At 35.5% G+C, this 25,326-nt stretch overlaps 1 protein-coding gene across 1 annotated transcript in view; it reads left to right on the top strand.

The window, feature by feature from the left end:
• TMC1 (transmembrane channel like 1) overlaps window positions 1-25,326 on the top strand; it is a 128,963-nt gene that overhangs the window by 42,850 nt on the left and 60,787 nt on the right. The window contains exons 5-8 of the mRNA XM_011371262.2: window positions 11,680-11,770; window positions 13,452-13,533; window positions 22,407-22,513; window positions 25,155-25,253. Coding sequence (XP_011369564.1) covers window positions 11,680-11,770; window positions 13,452-13,533; window positions 22,407-22,513; window positions 25,155-25,253 — 379 coding nt within the window. The remainder of the gene's footprint in view (window positions 1-11,679; window positions 11,771-13,451; window positions 13,534-22,406; window positions 22,514-25,154; window positions 25,254-25,326) is intronic.

Here is a 25,326-nt window from a genome sequence, read left to right as displayed (position 1 = left end):
AATATATTTTGAAATATTACTGGCCATGAAATCCCAAACCTAGGAACCACAGGTAACTATATATAGAAAGTTGAAAAACTGGTAAGCAAAAATATTGTGAACTTTCAAAGTATGGTGTGAAATTGGGTAAGAATGCCAGAGTATCTCCTCCCTTTCCATCTGCATGGAGGTGTAGAAATACGTTCCCCACTCTCCCTTACCTGCATCTCCGATCTGGAGTAGTGGCATGGGCTTCAGACTTAAGTTTACCAGGTGCAGTTAATATGTAGGCAAGAAACTCTGAGAATGGGTTGTAAATCCATATGGACTCTAAGGCTCAAGAACTGGCACTCTGCATTTTCAAGGCAGCAGAATTTGTTCTTTAGTGATGAAGGGAAGTCACTTCCTTTCTATCATCACTGTGGAATGGTATTTTTCAATGTATATTTTTCTGTGTATTAATGCAGTTTCACACACTACTATAGCCTTGAACCTATTGATTAAGAATCTTTCGGCGCAGTGGCAGATGTGTCTAAACCAGACCAGGAGTGCATATTTTTTATTTTTTACTCTAAAAGTCATTGATATACAGTCAGGGCTGAGACTGTTTTTAACTGAGAAACAGAAAACTTCATTAAGCGGAATATTCTACTTTGTGAAGAGTTTTTTTGAATGGCAACAATATGTGTCTGTGTGTGGGTGCAGAGGGGCTGTGCTGGGCACAGGGAAATGGTGTATTTTTCAATTATATGAAGGTCAGTTCCTATTTTTTTTTTAATTAGTTACCTAACTAAAAAAATATTCAACAGCGAGGATTTTAAGTATAATCTGTTTTTAAGTTGTATATGGGTTTAACTCAGGAGTTGGACGACTAGATCTTTCCTACCTATAAGAGGTGGCCACGCTAACCTGGTAGCAGCCACCACAGGTGAAATAAAACACCTGGGTGGAAAGTAACAGGTCTACTTATTGCTCATCTTGAAACCTAAAACCTTTAACTGTATCAGAACATTCTATGTTGTAGATTAAAAGCCCTCGTGACTAAACCTAAATAAGCAACCACTGTATTTCATTTAAGTAGAATAGGTTTTGGATTGAAAATTAAAAGACTTGGACTTTGATCTAAGTTCTACCTCTAAGGCCTCCTCTCTGAGCCTCTGTTTATTTACTTATAAAACAAAGGGATTGGATTGTGACCCATGGTTTTCACAGTGCTATCCTCAGAGTTCAAGTGTTTTGGTGAAATACCTTTCAGCACGAGGGAGGTCAGAGGACTGGCTGTTTCGTCTGCCAAAACACCAACTTCAGTCAGAGGAGACCTACGGTTTCTCTTTTCTACATAATGTACTCCATATAAAGTGTTCATTTGAAATAAAAATGCTTCTGCGCCTGTTAACATAAAAACAGTTTTTGAAAAACCCAACTTAACTGGATATTTAGAGAAGCTTATTTGTGGGAGGGAGCAATTCTAACATTTTATGAGTCTACAAATTAGGGCATGGGAGCACTCTAGGTTTACTTTTGCATGGGACTAGATCTTGGGCAGAAGCCTTTTAAAAAATATTTATTTTGATAACAAAAGTGCTTATTTAGCTATTATACTAACTGCTTTAATTTCTCAGCTTTGTAGCTCTCTGACCCAGTATTTCTGGGAGTTATCCATTGGCTGACTAGGCCTGGTGATTTATTAATGAAACACCCAGTAAAGCCAAGAAGTTACTCTGAGAATTTCATTTACATTTAAACAGGTGCTTGAAACTGTCAGCTGGTCATTAGATAAACATTCTTTCTTACTCATCCTTCCTTTATCCTCTCATTCTTCTTTTCGTATTTTATTTTATTTTATCTTTATTTTATGTTTTATTTTATTTTATTTTTTATTTTTTGGTTGGAGAAATTAATATATTCTAGGAAAGTGAGAATAGACCAGGGCTGATTTCCTGTTTTTGTTTTTTTTTTTTAAATCAATGAGTTCCACAATCTAAATTCATACTCTGAATTCCAGCTTCCTTTCCAAATCATGAGTTATTGATGATGGTGAACATGAGGGTATGGAGATGGACAAAACCATTTCCGGTTTTGTTTTTTTTCCTGAGTGCCTAATATGTATCAAATTCTGTACTAGGAGATGTTGCACACATTAACTTATTTAATTTTCATAGAAACCTTGAAAATGAAACGTTATCTTCATTTTACAAATGAGAAAACGAAGATTCACAGAGGTAAAGTAGCCTCACACAGCTAATAACTGTCAAGGTGAAGATTCAAACTAGGTTTTTCTATCTCTAAAACCTCATGCTTTTTCTAGTGTGCCACACTACTTCTCATTTGAACCATGTTTCCCAGTGACACGAGTTTAATTTTCTCTAGATATTGTGGGTAAATTTTCTCACTTGATTCCAGTCTCTTCTCCACTTTTCTGCTGTGCTTCTTATGCTTCTTCCAGTCCTGAGTTCTCTCTCCTTCATCAAATACTGTCTCCCCTCTGAGGTCTTTTCTTTGCCAACTCCTATAGAAATTGGACTCAAATAGACTCTGTTATTCATTTAGCTCTCTTGGTATGCTGCATTATATTGCATTTTAAAAATTGTATGTAAATCTGCCTCCCTTCAGAATAGATTTTGAGCTTCTCAGAATATGAAAGATGTCTTACAGCTCTGTTTTTCCTCAGGTCCTAGTAGAGTGCTCTGTACCTCATAAGTATTCAGTTACTCTTTTTCTGGATGGCTGGCAGTGTTAACCATGAGTTGTTTTGTTGTGGCACACTCATTCCGAAGGCAAGAGAATCATTAACATGATGAGGATCTTTTAAGGCCCTGGATGAATTAGTGAGTAAAGGGCAGGGAAGTGCTGGTAAGAAAAACAACACTGATTTGTAGTATTTGCCAATTTACATGGTGTAAATACTCCCACTATGACCTATTTCAAGCTACTAACAATTTAAAAACCAGCTTACAAAATTTCTGGAAATGTAACAATCAGTGACTGAGTCAGCTCCAGCACCTCATTGGGAGGTGTAGTAATGCCTTCGATTAACTAAATTTATGTTAGAGGAACCTTAATCTGGAGCAATTGAGAGCAGAGGCTAAAGAAAAAAAGAACTGTTTGTTATACTATAACTTGTTTCCTTTATTTATTCTGTAATCAACAATGAATTACTTGAATTAGAGCTGTTTGTTGGAAGGACAAGTATTATTTTATAATTTCAGGACTCCAGATAAAGGTTCAAAGTGCCTTAATAACCTCTTGTTTTTTTTTGTAACACTCTGCTAAATGTCTTCCATTTTATGTTCTAAAATTTCCTCCCAAATCTAGTAACATGACAGAGAATTTCAATTTTTCTCCCTTCTCCTCCTATTCTGCTCTTTTTTTCTTTTTAAAATTCATCTTAAAGAGGAAAATTTTTTATTGAGAGTAATCAATTCTTGATTGAGCTGGGAAATCTCTTCTGGCTTATCATGCACATTAAAGTTCACCCACCACAATTGCTCATCTCATCATTTCCATTGCGTTAGGAAGAATCTTTCCATATTATATGAGAACAACGTCCCTGATAGTTCTTTCTGTCTCAGGATTTAGCTTGTTAATATTCGGTATATTGTTTTGAGTGCTTAGAAAATTGCTAGTTAATTTTAATAAGGCTTTTCAAATAATATTCTGAAATTCTCCCTCCAAGGATACTGAAAGCAACCAAATGAGAAAATTGTTATTTTTTTTCTTGAGACTTGAATATTTTGGAAAATGTTTTAATTGTTAAGTCAGATCTGAAACATTTGGGATAAATATGCTTTGCCTGCCAAGAATTATCCTTTATTTCTGTTATGATTCATTTACTCTTTCTTATCTATACTGCACCATTTTACCATAGTTACCTGGAGATGTTCTATTCTTCACCTTTCTTTGACAGGCTTTTCAGGTGGCTCACTACTCCCCATCTCTTTTGGAGAGTTATGAATACATTTATGATGCTTGTACCTATCTCAAGCACATAGCCTAGTTAAATCAGTCTGAGATTCTGCCCAGATTCTTGATGGAAGGATGTTAATCACTGGGAAAATGGGTCTAAAATGTGCTAATATTCAAGGATGCTTTCCAAGGTTCTTGGTAGTCAATCTCATTCTCCACCTTCCACAAACATCTACTTATCCGGAATTCAAACAACTCCAAAATTTAAATAAATAGGAATTTTTTTTATAGTATGCTATAAGATAATAATCATAATAAAAAATATTAGACATAGGAAAGTTCTAAAGTTTTCTTCTAGGTAGATAAAGTGTGGTTACTATTATCTTAATTCCATTTCATTGTACTTTATTTCCTAGAGTCTTATCAGTCAATGTGTTATATATGATAACACACACTGAATGGATAAAAAGCAATTTACCTAACTTGTGCTCTTTAGAATTCCTATCAGTGACAGCTAATTTTCACAACCTGTTATTAGACTATCCATAAATATATTATCTTTGAAGAGAGTGATTAAAAAGAGAAATGCATTAATTATCACTTAAAATTATCTAGGAAGGAATGCTTTCAAATATATTTGACATAATTCATTAACAGTAAGAGAAAAGCAAATGTGCACTTACTAAGCACAAAATAAGATTAATCTGAGAGCCTTCCCTTTTTTGGGGAAGTAGCATCCAGACATCAGATAAGGAACTAATTATGAAGATAACCCTTTTCTTTAACAGATTTATTACAAGAGAATAACCAAAATTTTTTTGAGGATGTTTTTATGTATATATAACCAAGGATGGAAAGTGGAAAATTATTTGGGAGGACTTAAGTAAGCCTGTTGCTATGGAATAAAAATGGTTAAGCTTAATTAAAATACATATACTAAAAGTAAATGTTTGGGGAATACTATATTAGACTATCATAACAAACTATATGGAAGAAAGGAAAATAATTTTACATATCAAATATATTATATCTTGTTTCCCTTCTGCAGTCCTGAAAATTAAACATTTTAAAATAGTGTAAGATACTTTTTAAATCGTTATGTTAATTATGCTTTTGCAAAATATGTGCATGAGTTTACACATATACATGTAAATATGTATATGTGAATATGTATATACTATTGCACATATACATATACATACACACTCAGATATTCTGATAAAGATACATGACTTCTTGGATGAATTAATTTTTGTATTTATGCATATACTATTATAGTACTTTTTGACCAGTGATTGGTCACAGGGGTCATGAAAGAGTAGAAGGGAAGCTATGGAAGGAAACCATGAAATATTAAGACCACACTTCGACACAGCAGAGGAGCATAGTGTGCTCTGTGGGTGACTTCACCTAAGATGTGTTGCCAAATGCTTAGGACAGACCTCCAGATCTAAGTTCGTCATTGGGCAAGCACTCAAATTTACCAGGTAGTCCTGATTATTTGCAGAGCTCACTGAACTGCCATCATTTTAAATTTCTTGCCCTTTCATGGATCAAAAGACAGAACACCCTGTTTCGATAGAAAACTAAGGCTTTTTAGCACTCCTAAATAGTACACAATTTGAAAACAAAATCTTTCATAAAACTTAAAAATGCTTACCAAAGTATAAATATGAACACATAGGTATTGTGCAGAAATATTTTACCCAAACTCTCAAAGCAGAATGGTTCCTCTCACTCTGAGGTCGCACTCTGTGAATCCTCCTGTTTCACAGTATTCAATTAGATGAATTTGATTAGAATGCAAATGAATCAACCAAAATTAGCACAGTCTGTCTACCAAACCCTGTAAATGGCCTTGTGAAGAGCTGAATGTTAGTATATCTAAGAACGTAAGATTGTATATTTGATTCATGGTGGAAATATCTCCTCTGTTAGAGAAATTCCTGCAAACTGATACCAAGAATGCTTTTCTCTGTTTATTCAAATTCTATCAGCCTTTTAATGTCTCTTAATTCTTATCTTGTCTACAATATCTTCAACAAGCTCTCAAGCTTCCACTGTCCTCTCTCTTTTCACTTCAAGTCTGCATGGCACTGTTATGTAACAATTTTATAGACCTATAACTAATTTTTCTTAATAGAGTTTAAGCTTCAGAAAGGAATCTACGTGTTTCTTTTATTTATTTCAAAGCACTTACCACATTTCTACAACATACCGAATAAATATGGAAAAAAAATTAGCTAAGTAATGAAAGGGAGAATGAAAGAATGGTAGAAATAAAATAGATTTGCTTATTGGCCAGAATGTTGGATGGGTCTTTCTTGCAGTCATATACAGAAATCTATATTTTCAGTACTATTTCTACCTACTTCTAAAAATAATTTTTCCACTGTAAAGGCAGAGAGAGGAAACACCATTTTGCAAATCTTTGGTGATGAGAGTATTGGAAGTAAAGTTATATATACACACACACACACACACATATATGCATATATATATATATACATACATACATATATATGTACATACATATATGCATATATATATATATAAAATCTATTTGTGAAGTGGTGCTATCTAAATGGAAGCACACCAAAATAAGCCAGACCTATAGGCTAAAGGTTATAAGAATGTATAGGCAAATTTTTGCTTGTTCTTTATTTGTTATTTGTTTTCATTGTTTCAGACATTTTATTCACCAAGGATAATTTATCAAGTTTTCAAATATGCAGAGTACTATTTATAGTGCTCTTATTGTTTGCCAAGAATACATTACATACATTATTATTACCTTACATACTTTTATACATCATACATTATTTTCTATAAAGCATACTGAAACCTAATGGAATAGCTATTATTATGTCTATTTTATAGATGAAGCAACTGAGCATTTTAGCCATTACAACTGCTGTCACCAGCATCTCTTTTATAAAAACATATGCTTTGAACCATCGCTTTGAGTATTAGGATGATTTTAAATAGTTCCGCCAGTCTATTTATAGAGTTATATTATCTAGTAGGCCTGCAGTCCTTATTTTTAGTTTCTGCACATTAGACTAGCTTCTTGCCTCTACAACTTTCTTTCAATTAGTCAGTAATACTTTAGGAAAAGCCAGATTTAAATGATCAAATTTTAAAAAATGTGCTTATGAAGAAAAGATCTTTCATTCTTCTTATCCCTTTACTGGGAAGTGCTCATGAGTATGAGTTTTGATTACAGTTGCCTTAAAGATCAATTTTGAAATGTCTTTCATTTACCAGAGCAATAAATTGATTGCTTAATCATACCATCACACTGAAAACAAGAGGACAGAAAAATCAATATAACCTAACCCAAACAGGGAACATGTTTCCTGGAATGAGAATGTGTCAAAGGCAGCATAGCATGTCTTAACTCCCTTGTGTAAAAAGGGTTGTATCATGTGTTATGGGTAAATTATCTATTTTGTAAGTTAGTCTAAAGTGTGCTCCTTCAACTAACTGTGAAAGCATTCTTGAAAGCTCATGAAACTTTGTTATTCTAATTACCAACACAAGGGGTTGATAAATGAATTATGAAGCTAGATATTATTGTCATTAAATAGAGCTCACTCAATTATTTATCCCTGGGTCTGGGGTTACAGCTCAGGGAGCTGTGCATATTGTACCAAGGCTTTTGCTTGAGCTCTGAGATCTGGAGACCGGATTACAGTTGGCAGGCAGCTTTTGTTGAATGCAATTTAAGGGGATGATACACATTTTTCAGTCAGACATTTGGATGATTTGAGGCCAAAGTTTATCCACAAAAGTCTATTTCATTTTAGCCATGTGGAAAAATCCCTTTAAATTATCCTGATAAATATAAATAGGTAGGAAGATGGATTAACTCTAAGAAAAATATGAAGAAATATTCTTACCTTTTAGTTTTCAAAGACTCTGCTCTTTCCTTCCTTGCATTCTGGTATCTATCATGGGCACTTTAGTGTGATAAATATTAGTGTTTATCTTCATATTGGATAGTTTCATTCAGTATCTTGTTTCTAATAGCACAATGAAAGATGTCTTCTGGTTAAGAAATCTGTATCAGGGCGGATGGGACTAAGGGATGCTAGTTTTCCTCTATCCTGATGTCATGTCAGATCATTGCAAAGGTCAGCCCTGCATATACTGTTGAGGCATGTTCTCTCACTGAGTCCTTGGCCTCTTCCAGTCCGGTTTTCCCTCTTCTTGGCCTACCAACTGCGAGAGTGCTTCTTCACATCCCAAGAGCATAAGATTAGGAGAATTTGAATCTGTTCCTGCTAAACAATTATTCTCTATCCATCCCATGGCCCCTGGCTTTGTTTTAAAGTCCACCCCCTACCCCACCAATTTTTGATGAATTGAGTCTAGCAGTTATTTTGGCCAGTGCGGGCAGTGGGGAGCAGCAGGAGGGCAGTGGTTGTTTAGGGATCTCTTTTGTATGAAATCTGGGGGCAGATCTCTTGGAGAATGGAAGAGGGGGTAGGGTATTAAGAAAGAGGAGAAATTCATACCTGAGATTATGTGGAGTAGAGTGAAATCCAGACTTTTATATATGTATGTTGAGGGTGGCATAAGTTAGTAATTGGGAGAGAAATATGAAACTGTGCCTATCATCAGGGAAAACTTAACAATTGAAGAGACAATAAAATCTTGTTAGATTGTTCAAAGGAAAATTATAATAAATGACAAAAATCTTATGAATGCCATGTTAAAAGATTTCTATATTGTTAAATGAAGTTATAACTAATTTTGTGATTATTTTAATTTGGTTATAACTCTGACTTTCCTTTCTCTCTTAAATCTTCATAGTTTAATGTTCTTGTACCATAATCATCTGCTCACAAAATTAAAAATCTTGTGAGAAATATAGAGTAAGGTAGATAATCTTTACACTTCTGACTGCTCAGAAAGGTCATGTTTTCTAATTGGCCATCCTAGTAAGTGACATAACTTACTGAGCACCTTTCAGATTATCTGCTAAATATCTAGAGTAGTAAATTTGCCTATAAAGTAGGCACTTTACATTTAAAAAAACAAATTTAGATTTTACTACTAAGAAGAATATTTGACTTTCTGTTTACGTTTATTACAACAGAGAATGATGAAATGAGTCCTACATATAATTGGTTTTATGAATTAAAATTCTTGATGTCAAATAATTGAATTATAGTTAGTTCTCCTATAATACAATGTATAGGTTCCTAAACATCACCAAAATATGCAAAATTGGGCAAAATGGGAATAGGGGTACAATACTCAAAAACATAACCAGTAACACATTAAAAAAGGGTAGGTGTAAAATGACAGCAACATTTTACACATGCTGAATGGTTAAGAAATATATAAATACTATAATAAACATGGCAGTTTACTTTTGAAAAGACCTAAAGTTTGCTTGTGGAAGTGCCTTAGCAGGATAGGGTTGCAATGTGTGAGTTATGGTGAATCATGGAAGGAGGTTCATTGAAACACCAGCTGTGAACAGATGGGGCTTTTCTAACATGGGTGAAGCAGTGAGGGAGCTGGTAGATAAAATGCGTGCATTTTGTGTATTCCCACATTGCTGGGTTTAGCTGGATGCAGCTTTCTGCATTCGACTAGTGTTTCTTATAGATAGAATCACACATAAGCAAACAAAACTTTGTGCTATGCTCAAATAGTTCCATAATCTATCAATCATGTTCGAACAAATTTGTGGTTTCGAAGCAACCTTTATAGTAGAATTGACCATATGATAATCCCTTCAGCACTTTCACATCTACGATCTCACCTTATTCTTGCCACCACCCTGGCAAGCAGAGAGGCAAGTGCCTGCTTTGTGTTTGTTCGCTTGTTTGAAAATACTGACCTGTTAAAGGCCGTGCAATAACTAAGGGGACCTGTGCCAGAACTTGCTCAGGTCTGTGTGCATCCTGGGTGAGTGTGCTTTTCTTTGAGAAGCAGGACACTTGTGAACATGTGTAAAGAGAGCATCAAAAACGTAGACAGGGTCACAGAGGCAAATCTCAGATGCTGGGTTAGAACTTGTTACCTGACTTTTAGATCCGTTCAAAATTTTAAATGTCTGCTAGGTGATGTGCTCTTGTGTTTTTATCTCTATAACACAGTTAATGCTTAAATGTGATGTTTTCTTGATTGCACAAATCTGAAAACCTGGTCATGAGAGCTCAATTTATACTTCTCGATGTGCCTCTATTGAACATTTTAGAATATATAAATAAATGTTTTAGGAACCATTTTTCAATTAATCTCCACAGCCCAGAGTTTATGTCAAATGTCAGGGTGTTTGACAGCAAGGCCAGCCTAGTAACTTTTCTTCATTTCCAAGAGGCTGTTCTATTAAGTTTCTGAGAAGACTAATGAGGAAGAGTGCAATTCCAAAGTCTAGGAATAACCTTATCTTCAAGCATTAATTGATGTGGAAAATATAATTATGAGATACTCCCTTGTCTGCATCTACTCTGAGTTAAGCCATTCAGCTCTATTTCCAGCAGGTTTAGGTTTATTAAGCACTTCCTATAGTCCAAGAAGCTGACAATGCTGGGGGAGATACAAAAGGACAAGATATTGTCCCCGCTCTCAAAGAACTGATTTGTAGGGTCTTTTTGATGACTGAAGAGAATCTTCTCATTGTGCTTGTGTGTTTATGGCAGACTATGAGTGGGTGCCCATGTACAGGTGAGTAATGGGGCACCACTGTCTAGTTATCAGCTAAGTCAGCAGTTTTGTGTTGTGTTTTGATCACTGGGTATTGTAAAATCATGAGTTCAGCACTAAGAAACATCTTACAAAAAATTCTTCACCAGCTTTTTAATTTTTCAAGGTATATTTTGTTTGTTAACAAGTTTATTCATAGTCCTGTGTTGAATGGTCTTGTCTATAAAACCGTACATTCCAGGGGCCATGCAGCTGATGACAGCGTTGCACCTGTATAATCACACTTGAGTTTCGGTTTTCCTCTCAGGTTCTCTGTGGCTCCTGAGAGGTCAAGACAAGCCTGGCTCGCCTCCACTTTCTAAATTTTATTCGTATATCAAACACACAACAACGACAACAAAATTGACCAAAGTTACAAATATTATAGTATTTTTAATGGTTTCACATTATCCATTTTGATAAATTAATGCCTTTCAACATACAGGCAAAGACATTAGTGTGACTACTCTAATGTATAGATATTTGAAAATAATGTTAAAGTTAAAATTTGAAGCCCTTTCTAAATGCAAAGCCAAAGAGTTTTCCATTCCTTTTCCCTCTTCTCCCAACCCTTTACTTTACATAAGATGATTTTTCTGTTTTAAATCATAATTGCTTTTATGAGATTAAATACCAGGTCAGTAAGAGTGTTCTATGTCAGTTTGTCCTAATCTCTCTGCCCTATTTCAAAAAATAATACCAATCCTTAAAAAAGAAGGAGAGAAAGTATTTTAGAGTAAACATTCTGCCTGCTGGAATCTGAAGTAAACTTCAGATTCAGTTTTATTTGTGTTAGAAATGAGAAGAGCTAGGGTTCTCTATTTTGACACAGCATAAATTCCTTGCTTTTCAGTGACTCCAGCTGATTTATAGGCTAGACTAAAATATCTTATTTTTCCTGGCCAAAGTTAAACAACTTAAACATCCATTACAGGTTCCTAGGTTATAAAATACAGCTTAGAACTCATTAAGGTTCTAGAAGGTTCTAGAAGAAATAAGACTGCAAAATTAATAAAATTAAATATCTACTACCTTTATATTCTATTAATCTCATCCCACTCCCACCTATCCCTTATTTTGTTTTCTTAGGGAAGCAAAAAAATTTGTGAGTGAAAATGAAGGAGCTCTTGGGAAAGGAAAAGGAAAAAGGTGGTTTGCATTTAAGATGATGATGGCCAAGGTAAGTATTTTCATAACTCAATTTACTTGACACCATATATTCTCAATGGAGGCCATATTGACCCCAAGGGGAGAAAATTGGTTCCATTCTGAGAGAGAAGAAAATCTTACACTTTATATGTATAAAGTATGCATATGCATATATACACAGTATATCTATGGTATTAAAATTTGGGGTGGGGGTGACTCAGGGGGAAAAAGGCTCAAAAAAGGCTCCTTAGAGGAGTTAAAATGAAATTTTAAGTTCAGAAATTTTGATTTATGTCAAAAGACTTACTTGTGTGATTTTATCACTTTCAAATGTAAAAGACTATGCCTCTTTCATTTTTATTCTCTGGTAGTTAAGGGGGCTGGGTCAAAAATTTCTTTCCCAAAATGTCTACAAGTAACAGAACTACATATATAGCTCTTCTTTACCAGGAACATAAACTATAAATTGGATAGAAAATAAGAAAAAAATGAATGAAATATAGATTTTTGGAAAACATAGAAAAGAAACTTACATTTATTTAGTGTTTACTATATACCAAGCACTGAATTGAATCCTTCTGTAAAGTTATCATATTTAATTGTCATGGCAACGTAGGTGCGTGGTATTATTATCCCCTCTTTACAAATGTTATACCACCTGTAAACTAAATGTATCCCCATAAAGATGTTTTGTAAATAAAGTTCATATATCTTAAATATAAAATATATAGTATATATTTATGATATATATTATAGATTAGTTTTGTCTATTTTTGCAATATAAATCATTGAAATCATATAGTACTTATACTTCTGTTTCTGGCTTCTTTGATGCAATATTACATTTATGAGATATATCCATGTTGTGGGAATTACAGGTCATTTTTATTGATATGTTGTATTCCACTGTATGAAGATACCACAATTTATTTATCTATTCTGTTATAGACAGGCATTTGTGTTGTTTCTAGTTGAGGTGATTTTTTGAATATCATACTATTATTTAGGCTCCATGTTCCTGTCCAGCTGACATGTTATCCCAGCATAATGTACACGCATACAAAATTGTCTGCCTCATTTTCACTCTTCCTAGCAGTCCTCTTGACCATGGATGCCCCAACATGTAATAAAATGGAAGAAATTTCTTTTATAAAAACTAATTTATGATTCTTTCCCTTCTCCCCTTTTCTATGACACCATACCTTTCCATTTAGCTGACCTCTCTACCTCTACCAGAATGAAAAGTATCCCATGTCATAGAACTTACTATCCTGTACTGAAATTACCTGTTTATGTACAGTATATTCTGATAGACCTAGAAGCTCTTCAAGACAGGACTGTGTTTTATTCACACATTATTAATTTCTTCATGTGATGAATATTGAATTAAACAATTCACACATTATTAATTTCTTCATGTGATGAATATTGAATTAAACCATTTGCTGCTAACTCAGTCTCTGCTCTCATTGTCTGGCAGAATAAACAGACATTTTTCAGCATATTTTCTCTAAAACAAGGGATCCATAAAAATTTTTGAACTAAATTGGTCTGAGGAAGAGTGGGGACCAGGGAGGCAAGTAAAAGCTATATGGTGCCAGAGAGATCTTTCCAAGCCCATTGTCTCGTGATATTTTGGGATGGGGGTGGAGAATAAACATCTTGACAAACAAGAGGTTGGGTTTTACTGATATATTTGGCTTCCTTTACAGAAATGGGCAAAATTTCTCCGTGATTTTGAGAACTTCAAAGCTGCTTGTGTACCATGGGAAAATAAAATCAAGGCAATTGAAAGTAAGTGCTCAACAGATCTCCTTAGATGGGAAGGTTGTCCAAAATAAATGTTTCATTAGCTTCTCCTAAGCCTTTCTAAGTTTCTGTACTATTGGAAAGATTAAAAACGAGAAAGTGAACAAAAAAACTTTATATCTTTTTTGCTCGGTGTGAAGATTTGCTAGCACTTGCCAATCACAGCAGTGGAGATCCCTCTCTCCTTTCCTACATCAAACCAAAATGTTCTCATTCTGATCTCGTTTTGTGTACTACACAGGGAAGTTAGTATTGTACACAATGACATTGAGTTATATCATTGGGAAGGTAGAGATTTTATTTTGACAATGAACATGGCATTGAAAATATATACTTTCATGTTAGACAATAATCAAAATGAACAACATCTAAAAAGTATGAAGAACTCTTAAAACCTCATTTTTAAACTTCTGAAGTAGCATAAGCAATAATCATCTAGGAACTTGCTATTTGGATATCATATCGTGCCTTCATTTTATAGAATATACACTGTGTACAAGGAAGGCAGGAGAATATACTCAATCAAAGCTTATTTAGAACAGTGCTCTAGGTTTAGGATAAGGAAAATTAAAATTTAAAAATACTGTAAATATAATAATAAATCATTAAAAAAATAATGAAGTGTATGAAGGAAAATGGGTAACATTTAAAACAATTTAAAATACAATCTTGTCATATTCTGGTTTCTAAGGGTTTTGACTAGGGTCTGATTTTTCTCCATGCCTTGGTTTTCCTGATAGTTAAATGTGGCATTGCATAATTAAAATGGAGCCTCCATAGGGAGATAACACAGTTGATGGATATTTCACTGACATGATTGAGCATGTTTTAGGAGTGACTATCTCTCATTATCAAATGGCAGTGAATTAAAATATATCAGCTCATTAATCGCACTTCTTCCCACATACTTCTGTACCATCCCTTTCTTGCTTTTATTTCTTCCTTAACCCTTATCACTATCTAAAATACTGTATTTTAATTGAATTTTTAATGCAATCCTATTTTCTTTTTTGTTCATTTCTTTTTACAGACAGGAAAGAAGAGATTTTGTTTTGTTCACACCTAGATCTCTAGACCTAGAACATGTTTGGTCTTAATAAATATGCGTTGAGTAAAATTAAATACAGACAAATTCTCCAAATATCTACCATTCTAAGAAATGGAAGAAGGAATTTAGATACATCAAAAACAAACAAACAAAAACAAACAAACAAATACAACCCAGACCTTATGGAATCCCTACCATTTCAGTGTGCAGCTGAAATGTGGTACCTTGAGAAACACTGAAGAACAGAAGGCCATTTGGAGCATTAAGATCCTGATACAATTAGCGTGAAAGAACTCTCAATTTAGTTATTGCTTTGCCACAAATTAGCTGTTGATTGTAAGCCAATCATTTAATCCCTCCGAGCCTCAGTCTTCTCATTTCTGACAATGGTAGGGTTGAATCAATCTTGATCAGTTATGAGATGTACCTCAAGAAATTTATAATTAATAACTGAAATATATACATTTGCAAGTTACTTATTTTTAAGATACACTGGAGCAGGTTCCACCCTATCTCAATAATGTCATGCTCACTTGCGTTTCAGTAGCCCGTCTTGAGTGGGAAAGAAAGAGATGGAATTATTTTTATTGCCAGAAATTTCACACAAAAATGAGTTATAACTGACCACCAGCTATCATGTGTGTCACAGTGAAAAAAATCAAATTAAGAGCTACTCAATGATACTTTCAGTTAGTTATCTTTCCTTCTCCCTTCTTCCCCCTGAAAATTTGGAACAGTCAAACTGGACAAGTCAAGCAAATGTGGATTATTTTCCCTTCTGAATATAATTTATTATTTGATTAGGTTGTCCTAATTTCTTCACTTTTAATGGTGCTTTGCCTCACTGTGGAAAATTGACCCTTATTTTCTATTCTATCAACGGTCACCATGACCACCATTTATTGAGTGCCACTGTGAGTCAGACACTCTGCAAACATGATTTCATTTAATCTTTAAATACCTGCAATGTGCACATTAGCCTTCCTATTTTAGAGTTGTGGCTAAATAATTGCCCCAGAATTAATAGAGGAGATGTGGGCCCAAAGCTTGTGCTTCTCTCAGTGTGGCATACTCACTGTTACTTTGTGGAAGTTATTGTAAACTTTTTCTTTTGTGCTAGGTCCCAGAGAAGATTCTACCATGTCAATGGCAAGATGAGTAGTTATAGATTTCCTTAATAGTTATCCTATTCGTAGATTGTTCCCCGTTTTCTTATTTATTTATTTATTTATTTATTTATTTGCATGTATATTTGTTTTTAAATGAGTTATTTATTTAATTATATGTTTTACATTCTTAATATGCTAAGATTTTAATGATAAACATAAGCAGACTGTATGCTTTGGGGCTATTATATTAGTCGAAAAGTATAAAACCTTTCTAGGAGTTTATTAGCAGAGTTATTGGGTTGGACTAACCATCTCATAGAAAGTAGCTTACCAAAGATAAGGAAAGCATGTGGCTGTGATGGTCTTTGAAGATGAACTGAATGGAAGAAATGGGACATGGAATCAGTTTTCTAAATGTCGTGGTCTTTTTGTCCCTTACTGACTCTGTAGTTTGGGAAATTCTTTTATATCTCTGGCCCTCTGTTTCTATATTTGGAGTTTCCACAAAATTTGGAGTTTAACTAGATACTGTACAAGGCTATTTCCAACCCAATATTCTATAATTTATAAGTTATAGTCAGTTTTAGATGTATATGTAAGTTTGTGATGTTCTTTTATACTTTTGAGTAATAAATTATTGAAACTGTTAAATGGAAAACAGATTTATATTAAGAGAGGCCTGCATAATTTGTATTAAGAGAGGCCTGCATGAATTCTTTTCGGAATACACTAGGTTAAACAAGTACCCTATTTGTAAATTATATGTTTTATATTATAAAACAAATAGATGTTTTTTCTTAAAGAAATGACCATTTAATCTTATAAAAGATTCAGAAATATTATTATATTCCTTTCAAAATCAGAATCATCTAACATATAATAACTAATTTAATCTTCAGAATAAGCTTGACTTAATTTAGTAATTGAGTAAAAACTTAATAATTGACTTAATTTAGTTAATTGAGTAAATACTCACTTAGTGCCTGCCATTACTATGCATGTTTCTAGGCACTGGGGGTGCAGTGCAGACAAAGACAGGTAAAGACTGTTTTCATTGATTTTACATCCAAATGAGTTAATATGTGAGTGGGAGGTTGGGGTAGATGGGGAAGAACATAAAATATAAACAATTAAATAATGAAGATGATTATGGATTGTGGTAAGAGACATGTTTAAAAGAAGAGCTTTTGAGCTTCACTGCCAGTAGTCTTTCTTGTCTACTTTGTCCTCATTCTCTAAGTAAATACTGAACAATTTTTTTTAAATTTGGTTTTAAAGGAGTCCCAAATTACCAGCTTCCATTGAGCTTCCACAGAGCTCTGTACAGTGATTGGCAGAATCAAGAAGGGAATGCAAATAAAGTCTAAAACTCATGCTATTTCCATCATAGTTTTAGTAAGATCCGGATTCCTTTACCAGTGTGGATCAAGCACTCACCTGATGAGTTCCAACTTTTTTTTTCACATAAAAATAGATTTAATAATTCTTGCCACAAAGGAATGCTGTGAAGTTCTGTGTCAAATGGAGATGCCATGGAGTTTTACTGTTATACCAACCTTGTAAAGAGGCCATGCCTAAAATCTCAGGTTTACCCATAGGAATGCACCTTATTAACCGCATTGCATATTTTGCTGAAGAAGCTGCACATTTATACCCCTGGGAAATGTAATCTATACCCTTTGTGACACTAACAGTATTATTAAAACCATGGATCAAATAATTGAATGTCTTTCAAGCTATAGATAACAAGTCTTTCTCAGAATCAAAATCTACTTCTTTCTAATAGTAGAATATGGCATCAAAATTGATGTGTGATAGAACCATTTTTCAGACTGGAAAGATCTTCAAATGGACTACCCAAGCACAGAGTTTAAATCTCATATTTCTTTGTTGGCTTAAAGGCTCCAGAAAATACAAATCAAATGTGCCATGTTTAATTCTCTATCCCTAGACTAGTTTGAAAGAAACGCTTTTGTATCATAGCCTAACAAGATGGTACTCTTATTGTGCTCATACAGCAGGTGATTTAATTGGTCTTTTCCCATTTATAAATGCTCATATTTACTTGCTTGTCTTGTTCAAGAGAAAATTATGCATGATGACAAACCACAAATTACTTTGCCTTAATAATAAATAAGCAGAAGGAGAGGCAAAATGTTCACTATAATTTAAAAGACAAACAAGAAAATTCAGGAACAAGAATATTGCATAAGCTTAAGGCAGCACATTAACACATGCCAAAGACTCTGTTTTAATATATCAGTGATTCACTCTGGAAACAACATTTATCAGTTAGATTAAAGAAAAAAGAAGAATTGGTCATTTATGGATACCATCTGAATGTGTGAATTTGACTGGCCTTTGCTGATTAATGGACATTGTCTTCATCCTTTCAGACATACACATTCTCTGCTTATTTATTCTATATGGCATATTTTTAAAAAATTAAACTATGATTCTACTTGAGGAGCTATATAGCACTGTGGATAAGAGAGATTTAGATTTGGAGTCAAATACCTATAGATCAAGACTACCTGGCTTCATCGTTTACTCAGGCTCTGTAACCCTGGCTCTGTCATGTATTAGCTGTGTAACCTATGGGCTTAAGTGTCTGTAAAGTGGAAGTACAATAATTTCCTTCCTGCAGAGTTTTGATGATGGTTAAATGAGTTAATATGCAGAGATCAAATAGATGTCTGAAACAAAGATTTATTAAATGGTAGCTGTTATTATTACTAACAAGTCTCGGTTCAGGCATTGTCTGTGTTTAAGTTTTTTATTCCCATCCACTAATACTTAACCTTACCAGATTCCAGAAGCAGTAAAATGAGTTGACGCTGCTAAAGTTCTTAGTACACATAATTGACCATCAAGCTATGTTAGTTGTTATAATTATTACTCATTCTTGTTTACAAGAATCAATAAGTTCTATCTCAGAGACTAAGCACATGGAAATGACTGTTCATGCTCTTTTAGCCACATTACAGTAAGATTTCTTTGTTTAGTGAATGCTCGTTTTAGCCCACAATGCCTAGTAGGAGAGAACTGCTAGGATAAATGGACGCGAAGAGGGAAAATTTCTTTTTCATTTTTGTGTCGAGACAGGGAAAGGTCCTATGGAACTTTAATGTCAACTAGTTGATTTATTTTCTCTCATTTAAGCTCTTTGTTTGTTTTGTTATTGTTCTCACCCCTCTGCCATTGGTAGGTGTCATGTAAAAGGAACATTGCTTTCTGGATTACTCAGTTTTTATTTATTTATTTTTTTTGAACTGTGTCTGTGTTTTTTCTACAATCACTCTGGTTTTAGTGAAATCTATTTTCCTGCAATGCATTTTCTTTGCACTTAGGATTCAGTAAAGAAAATAAATAGATGTCACTTCTCTATTTCCAAATAAAATTATTGTGAAGCCACTTTCAAGTCTGAAAACTAGAGTTTGAAAGCTTTGGAGTCTAAAGTATATTTCATCCATAATGACTATGGTTTATATATGGCAGAGGGTATACATTTTAATTGACTCCTCTTTTTTTACCTTTAGGTATATTTATACTCTATATTCGACTTAAGAAACTCATTGGCCAGAGGTTGTGCATTGGAGCCTGGGAAAGGGTGGGCCGTGGTGCTAATTAGAAGAGAAAAACTGTCAAAGGAAAGAAGGAAGGAAAGAAGGGAGGGAGGGAGGGAAAGAGAGAAGGAGGAAAGAATGTAAGGGAGGAAAAAAAGAAGGGTCAGTATCCTGTGCTTGGGACTCTGTACCAGAGGATCTTAAATGTGTTTTCAAGGAAAAGTTTACGCTAAATACCTGAAGACAAGGTTTTTGCCCAGTTAATGAGTAACTGTAATGACTAACAGGCTAAAAGTCTACTACTTTCAATAAAACATGACGAATGAACCTGGCTGAGGGAGTCCTCGGGTAATCGTTACCAGAGAACATAGATAGTGCCATGAAACTATATGAAATCACTGGGAGCCAGGTGGGTGATCGGATGTCCTAAGAGGGACAGATCTGCGTTAGTCTTTCTGTAGACAGGCCAGCGCATCTGGTTACAGAACCTGCGGGGAGGGGTGTGTTTATCAAAACCACACGCTTTTAGAAATCTTGTAGAACTCTCACCCCTCTACAAATTGAAATGAATCTAAATATTCCAGACTTCAAAATAATTTATTTCTTTCCAAATGCCCACTTAGATATTGACTTCCTTTTAAGGTTCTATAAAAACTGCCGCCGCATCATGGGGATAAGTACGATGGTACCTAAAGAATAGACTAAGTGCCAGAAATAGAGATATGACTCTTATGTGAACATGGCCTCAACTTCGTAATTGGAGGCTGCACTATTCTCCACATAAACCTTCCTCCTCCTGTAATATCGTTTCAAAGCCAGAGGCCTGAGGAAACCATTGGTCACTGGAGGTGCTTTGCTGAATGAGACAAGGCAAAGGAGTTTATGTAGCAGGTGGTGGAGGCTGTTCTTTGTTTCTTCTTGGGCAACTGAAAATGAGAACTGAGGAGACTGGGAAAATGAGTAATTTGATGTTGAACCTTAAGTGATTATCAAAGAAACTTTGGCTTTTATAAATCAACCTGAGACTTCAAATCCCTGTTTTTTCTTCTCTTCCATTCTCTGACTTAAGAGAATGCTTTTATTTTTTTCTTATTCAATAAGCATTGAACAGATCACTTCAATTTTTACTGTTTAGAGCAGGTGTGAGTTGACAGAGCATTCTTACCTATCCCCTCCCAATTTATTCCCCAAAGCTTAAGTGATTTCTTAAAGGTCATAACCGCCCCTGCCCCAGCCCCACCACTTAACAAGTATCAACTGCTTCTCATCACGTTTAAAATAAAATCCTCACCTTTTTTCTTAATCGAGAAAAATACCCTACACAATGTAGTTTGGCTTCTTGTTCACTGTGCTCCTATTACAGGCCTTGGGTTTGTTTCTCGATTTTCTGGAGCTTTTGCCTCCCTTGAGATTGATATTTGTTCTTGGTCTTTTCTTTGCTTGAGCTGCTCTTCTCCAGCTAGGGATGTTGCTGCCTCTTCCTCCAACTTCAGATCTCTGCTCAAATGTTACCTCCTTTGATTTACTTTCCTTGAGCAACCTATCTAAAGCAACCCTTTAGTCTTTTGCCTTCCTCTCTATACAAACTATCTGGCTATAATTATTATATATGTAATTTATGTAACATAATTATATGTCATATTACATATGTTATATATGTCATATAATATATGACAATCCATATATTAGCCATTATCGTACATATACATATAATATGTAATAATATACATATATAATATATATCATACACATAGAATATATGCTACATAATAGAATATATAATATATATGATACATATCCTAAATATGTATATTTTAATATTTAAATTCCTTCATATTTGTTGTTTTCACACCTCACTAAAATGTAAGTTGTAGTAAGATAGTAACCCTGTCTGTGACAATGTGCTTCACATCTATGACAATTCCTGACAGAATATGCTTAGTAAAAATGTGTGGAGTGAATGAATGAACTTCAGCTTCTACATTATACTTGTAAAATTTCACTAATGTGGGGAAACAGCACAAGATAGCCTGTAGGGCTATGGCACCTTTTTTTGAGAGAAATATTGTTTGCCTGAGAAAAAGGAGGAAGAAGTGCAGCAAACATAATTATAACGATAGCTAGCTACTGGCCAGGCCCTGTAGTAACCGCTTTACATATATTTGCTCTCTTAAACTGTATTAACTCAAGGAATAAAATGAGCTCTTCAGATGGCAATCCTAGCTGCTTAGCCAAAGGCAGCTTTTCCCTGGATAGACTAAAGGCATAGGTTATAATAATTCTGTATAACTACATTTACATAATAGAGAGTAGTTCCATCATAATTAACACTTTCTCTTCCTAGATAGAAACAGAAGAATGTTAGAGACTATATAGGTGAAAAGGAGCAATGTGTTGCAAAGAGCAGATTTATTTTAGAAGGCAACAAGACAAAGCTTTTGTTTTATTTCCTTGGATGGCAGGGGGTGGATGGGGATAGGGGGTGGGGGAAGGTGTGAACCAAGCTCTGCACTGAGAGAAGAGGGTCCTTTGGCAGAGAGTGTAGAAAAGATTCAACACACACGCCAAAAGCAGAGTCAAAAGGAAAGTTTATCAGAAAAGTGATAACACTCCACAGAAAGTGTGGTCTCCTCTCAAAGGCAGAAAGTGAGACGGACAGTGAGAGACACAGTGAGAGACAGACAGAGTAAAGGCACTGAGAGGGACCCTGAGAATTCAGTTTATATATCATTCTTTAATTCCTGTGAGTTATAATTTAAAAGACTTTGTTAACCCAGTTTCCTTTGATATGGACAAACAGTGAGGAAGGGGAAGGATGTGTAGCTTGAAAAGGTAAGAATATGTAGAGTGAAAGGCCTGCTGGCAGTTCCCAGCCTTTAATCCACAGGTTCCAAACCCATGGTTTTAGCCACAGGGAATGACTCTTGGTTCCTTTTCCTTCTTCACAGGTGTGGGGAATGGGCTGTTAGCAATCCCAGCAGAAATCTTCCTTTGTTCTGAAGGTGTCCTGGCCTGGCTGCAGAGCTGATCAGCATATTGCAGTCTCTGAATGTGGCTTGATTAACATTTTAATTCTCTTGCCTCCTCCTTACCTCCCTACATTACTTTCAACCTTTTTAATGTTCTTTTTAATAGGCCAGTTTGGTTCATCGGTGGCCTCATACTTCCTCTTCTTGAGATGGATGTATGGAGTAAACATGGTTCTCTTCGTCCTGACCTTTACCCTCATCATGTTGCCAGAGGTAAGACTTTGACTCCCAGTTTGCAAAACATGCTGCAACAGGCATCTCATGTGGTCACTCTCCTAGAAAACGTTTTTCCTCTTTAAGAGTAGAATAACTAACTGGTTTCATTTACTCTGAGTCATAGTATTAGTTGCAAGGTTAATCTCCAAAATGGTGCCCATGGGCCAAAATTCCTAATCCTTGCTGCAGAGGATGCACGAGCCTCCTGAAATCATATATAAAATGTCATGTGTATGTTTACATGTACATTTTTGTGTGGAAAGATTCATAGCTTCTGTCAGAGTCTCAAGGTGGCCCTTGTACCCAGATGTTAATTGTCCAAGAGAAAGGCTTTGACACCTGTGAGTTGTATTTACTTATTTTGCCAAGTTTGGTTTGAAAGAAATGCTTCTTAATGCAACTCAAGGCATTCAACTTTTCTCTACTAAAGAAACACAGTGTGAGCAATTTTTTTAGATATAAAGTAAAATAACACATACACACACGTAGTGGGGTAGGGTTTTTAGAACCAAGGTCAGAGAGTAGAGTAAAACAGATAGAGGGTCCAGATTAAAGAAGGGGGGACATCCTGATGATATGGGAAGGGTCGGCTAAGGCCAAGAAACAAGAGTGAGGTTGGGGTCTTCACCCACGTGAAGTTAAATGACTCTAACCTTTCGGATGCTTACCATACAAAAACTGGGTTAGGCTCTATTTTTCCTACAAAGGGTCTTTTTAAGTAGCCAGTTTGTTCAATACAGCATTGACAACAGCTATTTTTTTTGGTTTTTTTTTCTCCTCATTTTTTATCATGGGGGCGTTGTTTTTTATGCGTCCTCTTATTATCATAATATGCATAGTGCCTTACATTCGTAAAGAGTTTTTGGCTTTTAATAGTGCAAAGCGCTTTCACTTATTTTACTTAACGAACCTCACAACAAATTAATGAGGTGTAGACTATAGAAGAGTTTTTCTTCTCCCACTTAAAAAAATGTGAAAACTGAATCACATAATGCTTATTGGACTTAGCTAATGTCTCAGAGTGAGTTTTGTTTTTTTAAAGTTAATCTGGGATTAGGATCCACGATTATATCTTTTGCATCCTAATCCACTAGCTTTATAATTCCTGAGATAATTCTGGGGTTCTACAGCTATTTGGCTCATAGAAGACAGTGAGCACAGATCATAAGTCCTGTATAGTTAATCTCCAAAACAAAAACTCAGGAAATGCAGCAGAATGTATGTATTTTATCTATTTCAAATTAACTCCAGCTTTATTTTCGTTCATCTCTCTAAGGAAACCTGAAATTTCAACACCAGGTACTATGACACTCCTTATACATGGAGCTTTATCAACTGCATTTACTCTTTCTCCCGCACTATGCTGCCTCCATGTGGAGAAAATGAAAGGTTGTAGCTAATTCATTCCAACTGTACGAAATTGCAGAATCCCTGATAGTATGTAGTGGAGGGAGCTTCTGTGTGTTCAATTGGATGTATTCCTAGCACTAGGAAGTATATTGGCTTTAGATGCTTTTTTTACAGGTGGTATTAAATGCTTAGGGGCATTCTGTTTTCTGAACAATGATTACCAACTCCAGCAAAAGAAAAAAGAGAATGGGCACCCTGCATGTTAACTTTACAGAACCACCAGAGTCAGGGCTGGTCACCTCCTGGTAACAAGTCTCCACTTTTCAGCTGCGTCCACCCAGCAGCTTCACTCAGCGTCCCTTCGATGCATATGCCCTTTTGCCCAACTTCCTGTGTCCTTGGACAAGCCCGAGGCCCTAATCTTCTCTATCCTCTGCGGCTCCTAACTTTGGGGTGAGATGGCATGGGTAGACTCACCCTCTGTTCTTTTTAGTCCCAGGAAGCCAGAGGGGCTGCAGGGCTGCGGTAGAAGCAGACAGCTTGTATGGAGAGAGAGAGAAGGGGCTGATTTCCAGCCCTTATGCTGTCAGTCTCTGCACCCAGGAAAAGAGAGTTTCTTCTCACATAAGAAGCATCATCTGCTCGGCAAGCCATGTGGCTGCCCTGGGTTTAAAGGAATGCTTTTTCAGCTCTCACCAAGTCTCTTGGTATCACACTATTCTTGCCCTGTTATGGGCTGGCTGCACCCCTAATAACTTTTCTTCTAATCTGATAGCACAAATCAGGGCAGTAAACCTGAATTGGTGGTGAAGCACATATGATAATCAGGGTGCAATCTTCCCTCATATTGTTGCCCTCAAATTGTCTGATTCTCCTAAGAATTCTTTTCCTTAATGTGAGTGATTCTTCCTCTATTCCCCAATCCACATGAAGATGTGGGTAGTACTGTTTTCTAGAACACTATAGTCTCCCAAAGGCCACCTCTCTGCTTTCCAGACCTCCTGTAAATGAGACCAGTTTGAAGGTGGTGGTGAGTAGCCTTCTGGGCAATGTGGTTGGCCCAACTCCTGGTGGTCCACTGAACTCAGAATGCAGGGCCCTTAGCATTCCCTTTGTTTTTAATTCTGAATTTAATAGTTGATTCCCAGAAAATGGACCCCACATGGAGATCCACAGAGTCCTCATGAAAAGGCTTCAGAAGTGCTTTTAAACAAAACCATTCGTGATCGCATGTGTGGTTCAGACTTTGTTTCCAATTGTTAACTGCTTTCTTTGCTTCTGCACATAGTACCTCTGGGGTTTGCCATATGGCAGTTTACCTAGAAAAACAGTTCCCAGAGCTGAAGAGGCATCTGCAGCGAACTTCGGTGTGTTGTATGACTTCAACGTAAGTGTCACCGCACAGCTGTGTTGGTAGGAGGATGGATTTTTCCTTATTCTGAAACCCTATGGCCTCCTTT

Source organism: Pteropus vampyrus, unplaced genomic scaffold (assembly GCF_000151845.1).
Source record: "Pteropus vampyrus isolate Shadow unplaced genomic scaffold, Pvam_2.0 Scaffold186, whole genome shotgun sequence".
Lineage (NCBI taxonomy): Eukaryota > Metazoa > Chordata > Mammalia > Chiroptera > Pteropodidae > Pteropus > Pteropus vampyrus.
This window is presented reverse-complemented; position numbering and strand designations above follow the sequence as displayed.